Source organism: Fundulus heteroclitus, unplaced genomic scaffold, assembly GCF_011125445.2.
Source record: "Fundulus heteroclitus isolate FHET01 unplaced genomic scaffold, MU-UCD_Fhet_4.1 scaffold_56, whole genome shotgun sequence".
Taxonomy (NCBI): domain Eukaryota; kingdom Metazoa; phylum Chordata; class Actinopteri; order Cyprinodontiformes; family Fundulidae; genus Fundulus; species Fundulus heteroclitus.
The window spans coordinates 69,897-77,677 of NW_023396989.1; the positions used below are offsets into that span (position 1 = coordinate 69,897).

Below are 7,781 nucleotides of genomic sequence, written 5' to 3' on the forward strand. Positions count from 1 at the left end.
AGGCAGTGATGGATATGATTCCACGAGTTTTTGTTAACTTTGATGGTTTTGTGTTACTTTTGCATTGTTTGGTCTCTAATGTTGAGTTTTACTTTGGTTTTGTCATGATTTGTCCTTAGATGAACCTGGACAGAGCACGCACACACAGAGCTGTCTTTGAGAGTTTATTGCAAAGGGTGGATGGTGGATGACAAGAACCAGAGTCAGTTACAGACGGTAGATGAGGGTGCCAGGAGCTGGCTGTGACTGGAACGGAGCGGGGAGAGAAATCCAAAGGAGCTGGGCTGCTGCAGAACCAGGACGAAGAGAACCAGAGGACAACAGAGACGAAGGAGCAAGAACGTGACAGACGAGGGACGAGATGTACCAGAACAGGACTTGACAGGCAGGTTGACTGAAGACGAGCCGGCGACCAGGGAGCAAACAGAAGGGAGCTCATGTAGGGAGGCTGGCAGGTGGAGTGAGTTCAGACTGATTAGGGCCTTACAGGTGTGACTGATTGCTGAGGGAGTGGAGGAAGGTAAGAACCTAGAAAATAACAGAGAAAAGCCAGACCAAAAACTAAACCATGACAGGTTTGGTGTTAGTTTATATAATCTTGGTTTTATCTAATCAAAAGCCCTACTAGGTAAAGGCAGATGAAAACTAGATGTAACTGAAAATGTTTTTATCGCCTAACAGAATTAGCTGATATCGGGCCCCGCCCCTCATCATCAGATAAAGTGACGTTCTGCAGATTTAAAAATTTGCTGCTGAAGTCAGACTAGCCCGTCTGCTGGGAGTCGGCACAAACATGACTCTGTGTCAACGTGGGCGTCTGAGCCACCAGAGTCGCTGCTTGAAGCCAAGTAAAGATAACGGTGTGAATGACGGCTCAGATGTGAGAAACCAGAGACCCGGTGTCTGGAGGTGGGTAAGCTTTGACCTTCACTTCCTTCTCTGAGGCACAGCTGTTACGAATACCCATGCATTTATTTTCACACAGTACACCTATTCATTTTTTCTGTGCAGTGGAGCATCTATATTAGTAGACTAGTAACAGAAAACGTAGCAATCGAAGCAACAAACAAAAATCCATCAATATAAAATAATAGATATAACTGAAACAAAATGACCAAATATCCAGTGTGTTCTTGCTAAGCAGTGGAGATCAGTGACAAAAATAATTGAATGATTACAAGAGTTCAGAGAAAAGTTGTACTTCAGGTAGCCTAGCTATTTTGTTAATAAATCAAAGCCAGGGAAGTGAGCAGACTACAAAGCTCCTACGGCGGAGGATGGCTTTCTAACCTTGTATTGACATGATCCCCAGAAATGAAAATACTGAGGAGCATTAATGTTGATCATCATTAAGCCACCAACTCCACAATGACATTGATCTTTGTCTGTGAAAATATTATTCATAAGACTAGAGCCCTTTTCACACTCAGCAGCTGATACCACAAAGTTAATCTGTTAATATTCACAAGTTTTTCAACTTGCAAACACATATAGAGCTTTCTGCCAGCATGGTCTCCATTTCCAACCTGTCTGCAGTGGCTGCAGCCTGTTTACTCCGAGCCAATTCACACTGATTGTTCATAGCTTTTTTAAACAAAGCATAAAATAGTGGCTTGTTTGTACTTCATTTGTCTCTACCAGCTAAAGTCTGCACTCCTCACAGCAGAGGAGGCCATGGAGGTGAATGCTTATATCGCAGTTTAATGAATTGAACTGGGTGCCAGGGCGTGTGCACTAAACCAGACATACTAGCGGTCATGCCCACCTCTGCCTTTCAACTGGTTAGTGTACTCTCACCTGTCTTAGAGAGTACCGGCGCTAGCATAAGCTGGGTGGCTCCATACGCATCTCTGCCGATGTTTAGAGGGCTAACTTGTTAACCGTCAAGGAGCCAATAGGTTTTAGACTACGCTGCTGGTTGCATGACATCAGCTCTCAGAAACCAGGTGATATGTCCAACATTGCACTTTTAAACGTGTGTCCTTCCTTTCCCCTCCTGAAGCTTTGTGGGAGAAATCCAGACAGTTGGTGAGAAAGTTTCCTCTCTAAGGAAACCCAGCAGGTTGCATCAAGTCTCCTCCAAGCAGCATTCACTCCTCCTGAAAGAGCGTAGAGCCCACAGTGGACAGTCGTCTGCATTGTTGATGGCTTTGCAGCAATCCCTCATACTGAGCATGCATGAAGTGACAGTGGAGAGGAAAACTCCCCTTTAACAGGGAGGAGAACCTCCAGCAGAACCAGAACCAGGCTCAGTGTGAACGCTCATCTGCCTCCACCCACTGGGGCTTAGAGAAGACACTGGAGAACTGACAGTGTGTGTGGGAACACTTGGAGAACTCGACAACGTATGGGAACGCTGGAGAACTTGACAGCGTGTGGGAACACTGGAGAACTCGGGCAGCGCATGGGAACGCTGGAGAACTCTCGGCAGCGCATGGGAACACTGGAGAACTTGACAGCGTGTGGGAACGAAGGACACTAGGGAACACTGGAGAACTCGACAGCGCATGGGAACACTGGAGAACTCGGCAGCGCATGGGAACGCTGGAGAACTTGACAGCGTGTGGGGAACGAAGGACACTAGGGAACACTGAGAACTCCGACAGCGTTGTGGGAAACACTGGAGACTCGACAACGTATAGGGAACAAAGGGACACTTAGGGAAAACATGGAGAACTGACAAGCGTGTGGGAACACTGGAGAACTCGACGAACGTATGGGAACAAGGACCCTAGGTGAACACCTGGGAGAACTGACAGCGTGTGGGACACTGGAGAACTCGACAACGTATGGAACAAAGGACACTAGGGGAAACACTGGAGAACTCGCTCCAGCCGCATGGGAACACTGGAGAACTCGACAACGTATGGGAACAACAAGGGACCTAGGGAAACACTGTGGAGGATACCTGACAGCGTGTGGGATACACTGGAGAACTCCGACAACGTATGGGAACGCTTGGAGAACTCGACAGGCATGTGGGAACAAAGGACACTAGGGAAACACTGGAAGAAACTGCGACAGCGCATGGGAAACACTGGAGAACTCGACAACGTATGGGAACACAGGACACTAGGGAAACCACTGGAGACTCGGACAGCTCGCCTGGGAACACTGGAGAACTCCTCGCCAGCGCATGGGAACGCTGGAGAACTCGACAGCGTGTGGGGAACGAAGGACACTAGGGAACACTGGAGAACTGACAGCGTGTTGGGAACACTGGAGAACTCGACAGACGTATGGGAACAAAGGACACTAGGGAACACTGGAGAACTCGACAGCGCATGGGACCACTGGAGAACTCGCCAGCGCATGGGAACGCTGGAGAACTTGACAGCGTGTGGGAACGAAGGACACTAGGGAACACTGGAGAACTCGACAGCGTGTGGGAACACTGGAGAACTCGCCAGCGCATGGGAACACTGGAGAACTCGACAACGTATGGGTACAAAGGACACTAGGGAACACTGGAGAACTGACAGCGTGTGGGAACACTGGAGAACTCGACAACGTATGGGAACAAAGGACACTAGGGAACACTGGAGAACTGACAGCGTGTGGGAACACTGGAGAACTCGACAACGCATGGGAACAAAGGACACTAGGGAACACTGGAGAACTGACAGCGTGTGGGAACACTGGAGAACTCGACAACGTATGGGAACAAAGGACACTAGGGAACACTGGAGAACTCGACAGCGCATGGGAACACTGGAGAACTCGCCAGCGCATGGGAACGCTGGAGAACTTGACAGCGTGTGGGAACGAAGGACACTAGGGAACACTGGAGAACTTGATAGTGTGTGGGAACGAAGGACACTAGGGAACACTGGAGAACTCGACAGCGTGTGGGAACACTGGAGAACTCGACAACGTATGGGAACAAAGGACACTAGGGAACACTGGAGAACTGACAGCGTGTGGGAACACTGGAGAACTCGACAACGTATGGGAACAAAGGACACTAGGGAACACTGGAGAACTCGACAGCGCATGGGAACACTGGAGAACTCGCCAGCGCATGGGAACGCTGGAGAACTTGACAGCGTGTGGGAACGAAGGACACTAGGGAACACTGGAGAACTTGACAGTGTGTGGGAACGAAGGACACTAGGGAACACTGGAGAACTTGACAGTGTGTGGGAACGCTGGAGAACTTGACAGCGTGTGGGAACGAAGGACACTAGGGAACACTGGAGAACTCGACAGCGTGTGGGAACGAAGGACACTAGGGAACACTGGAGAACTTGACAGTGTGTGGGAACGAAGGACACTAGGGAACACTGGAGAACTCGACAGCGTGTGGGAACACTGGAGAACTCGCCAGCGCATGGGAGCGCTGGAGAACTCGACAGCATGTGGGAACAAAGGACAATAGGGAACACTGGAGAACTTGACAGCTTGTGGGAACAAAGGACACTAGGGAACACTGGAGAACTTGACAGCGTGTGGGAACGAAGGACACTAGGGAACACAGGAACTTGAGAACGCTGGGAACACAGGAACTTGAGAACGCTGGGAACACTGGAACTTGAGAACGCTGGGAACACAGGAACTTGAGAACGTAGATGGAACTCAGGAACATAGAGAGCGCTGCTGGAACTTGAGAACGTGGAACAGCGCCGGGACTTGAGAACGTGGGGCCAGAAGCAGCTAAATTCAGCCCGTTCCTGCACAAAGCTGTGAGTGGTGTCCAGGTTCATCTTTGGCCGGGTCGTACTGTCATGATTTGTCTTCATGGACCCGGACAGAGCACACACACACACAGCTGGTCTTAAGAGTTTATTGCAAGAAGGAGTAGTGAAAACCAGAGTCAGTTACCAGGCTGGAGTCAGTCACAGGTGATTGCAGCCTGACAGGTGATCCTGATCAGGCTGCGCTGGGAAGGAGGAGGCAGGAACTGCTGAAAAATGCAGCCACCAGGCTGCATCATGACAGATGTGAACTGTTCTTTTTGTAAACTCAGGGAAGAAAATGTATGTCATTTATTTTGGTCCTGATCCTTCTCATGTAGAACAGATTACTGGATCAATGTGTGCTTCTGTGCTTTTTTGTCTCTCTTGTTGTGTCTCTGCTCTGTCTTCTGTAACCCCAGTCGGTCGAGGCAGATGACCGTTCATACTGAGCCCGGTTCTGCTGGAGGTTTTCCTTCCCGTTAATGGGGAGTTTTTCTTCCCACTGTTGCTTCATGCTTGCTCAGTATGAGGGATTGCAGCAAAGCCATGTACAATGCAGACAACTCTCCCTGTGGCTCTACGCTTCTCCAGGAGTGAATGCTGCTTGTCGGGACTTTGATGCAATCAACTGGTTTCCTTATATAGGACATTTTTGACCAATCTGTATAATATGATTGAACTGACTTTGTAAAGTGCCTCGAGATGACATGTTTCATGATTTGGCGCTATATAAATAAAATTGAATTGAATTGAATGTACCTTTTGGCAAGGCATCTGCATGCTTATTTCCCCAACACATCCTTAACTTTTCCCTAACCTATGTGGATTTAATGTTTGGATTCTTCAGTTACACTACTAACACAAATTTTATGTCATCAACTTAATTTTATTACTGGAAAAAATTCACAAACATAAATCTAAATTCTCTGGTCACAAGCCCTCCTTCCTAATCTTTCAAATCATATATTCTAACACTTCCAACGATGGCTAATGTGTACGCTCCATAAGATTTTAGCAAACTAATTCATGTACCTATATCTGATTTATAAACCCCTGGCAATGTTATTTGTTATTTTTGTTTTATGCATGTAATATAGATATCGCTCTAATACCAACATTTCAATAAAAGAAAGAAAACTGAAAGAAAAGACTCAATGTCTCAGCCGCGGGTTCCCTTTCCAACATGGCGGCCACAGTCCCGTGTCTCCAGGGGCTCAGCCTGGCGGTGCTGCCCCCTGCCGGCTGACCTGGCCAATGCACCGTCCGCTTCAAACTCCACCGCTAGTGGGCGCTGCAGGCGGAGCTCCAACGGAATCACGTCCTTCCGGTTCCTCTTCGGTTTGACCGCGGCTCGCTGCTCGCACTCCCCGGCCAGATGCAGCGAACTCCGGTCGGACCTCGGCGGAGTCCAGGGGCTCCTCAGCCGGGTTCGGGACGAACCTTTTCAGGAGTCCGGTCTCCGTTTGGAGGTTCTCCTCGGCACCGAGGCGCAGGGTTCTTACCGGGGTTCTCTCCAGGTTCTCCGAGGTTCTCTCCAGGTTCTCCGAGGTTCTCTCCAGGTTCTCCGAGGTGGTCCCCGGGGTCCGGCAGAGGAAACATGGACGTGTCGCCGGCCCAGTTCGGCGGGGGTGGGCGATGGTTCGCCGGTCCGGTTAGGCCGGGCCGCGGGTTCCGACGGCCGCAGTCCTTCAGCCCCTCAGGAGCGCCGAACCTACAGGTGGTTCTGCTGATTGTTATCCTGGCTTCAAACAGCAGGGGGCGTGTCTGTCTGGTTCCGGTCCAGTTTGTCAGGTCTTTGCTACGTTTCAGTGATGACGCGCTGCTGTTTCGGAACCACGCAGTTAAGCCTTGGACCTTGTAGTTCAGTATTTTCTTTATTGTGGTTCTGATCGTTTGGAGCAGATTCTGACCCTGAAACACAACAACCCAGAACCTCCTGCTGTGAAGCTGGTGCTGAACAGAACCTGCGAGCTTAGAACTGATCCAGGATCTGGACTGAGGACTAAAGGTTCTGGTCTAGCTGCTTAAAGCTGTTCTTTAAGGTTAACAGATTAAATGTTCCGACCCAAAAATCTACATTTTACACCCGTATTCTGGGATCAGCATCAGGTTCTGCTTTACCTGAACCAGGTGAGCAGGAAGTAGACCCGTTTCAGGAACTCTCAGGTTCTGTGAGAACAAAGTAGAACTTATGAGTTCTGGGGACGTTGCAGTTCTGTGAGGCTCTGTGACCGACCCGGATATCTGACCCGGTTTGTTCCTGTGTGAAGCTGTTGATGTGGTTCCTTTGACCCAGACTGTGCTTGTTGTCCGGTTCCAGTCCAGAACTCCAGATGTTCCTGTGGAGAAGTACTTCAGTCCGTCCATGCTGCAGGATCCCTGGAAGTCCCTGCCCGCCGTCCCGGCTGAGAACCAGAGGACCAGCTGACCAATCAGAGGACCAGCTGACCGACCAGCTGACCAATCAGAGGACCAGCTGACCGACCAGCTGACCAATCAGAGAACCAGCAGACCAGCAGGGCCAATCAGAGGACAGATCAGTGGAGCTGATCGTTTTAAACTAGCCAAACATTTTTAACTCTTCTTTGTGTTTTTACTGACAAACTTTTGGTTTTTACTTTTTAAATAAAAACTAAAAACTTTAATTACTGTCAGATGGTTTATTTGAAAGATGATTCACAGACGTAATGTTCGCTTCAAAGCTGTTCCAGAGTAGGTTCTGGTTCTGGTTCTGGTTCTGAACCGTTTAATTCTCCAGATTCCAGCAAACTGTCGATGTTCAGGTTCCGTCTACACGGAGACGTTCCGCGGTTAGCTGCTAAAATGTGAATCCTGACAAACGGGCCGATCCAGAACCAGATTAGAACAAGTTCCAGAATTAAAGGTCCATTAACTGGGGAACACGCCTTCACCGGGACTTCAGATAATTCTGGAGAACCGGACGGGTTATTCTCGAGCGCTGGGTGAGATTAAATGTTCTGAAGGAAGAACCCGGGTTCTGTCAGAAGAAAAGTTAGCTGTTAAACCCAGAACCAGCCAGAAATGTGCAGGAACAAAATGTTCTGTTCAGGTTAGACCTGAAGAACCGCATGGATCGTTTCATCT

The 7,781-nt window shown here is 49.2% G+C and overlaps 1 protein-coding gene across 1 annotated transcript; it reads left to right on the forward strand.

Moving 5' to 3' along the window:
- The first annotated feature begins 6,001 nt into the window (after nucleotides 1-6,001).
- Nucleotides 6,002-7,321, forward strand: LOC118556339 (M-phase-specific PLK1-interacting protein-like). The gene is made up of 2 exons (XM_036133022.1): nucleotides 6,002-6,393; nucleotides 6,997-7,321. The coding sequence occupies exons 1-2, from the start codon at nucleotides 6,052-6,054 to the stop codon at nucleotides 7,102-7,104; spliced, it is 450 nt and encodes a 149-aa protein (XP_035988915.1). The 5' UTR covers nucleotides 6,002-6,051; the 3' UTR covers nucleotides 7,105-7,321.
- The last annotated feature ends 460 nt before the right edge of the window (nucleotides 7,322-7,781 follow it).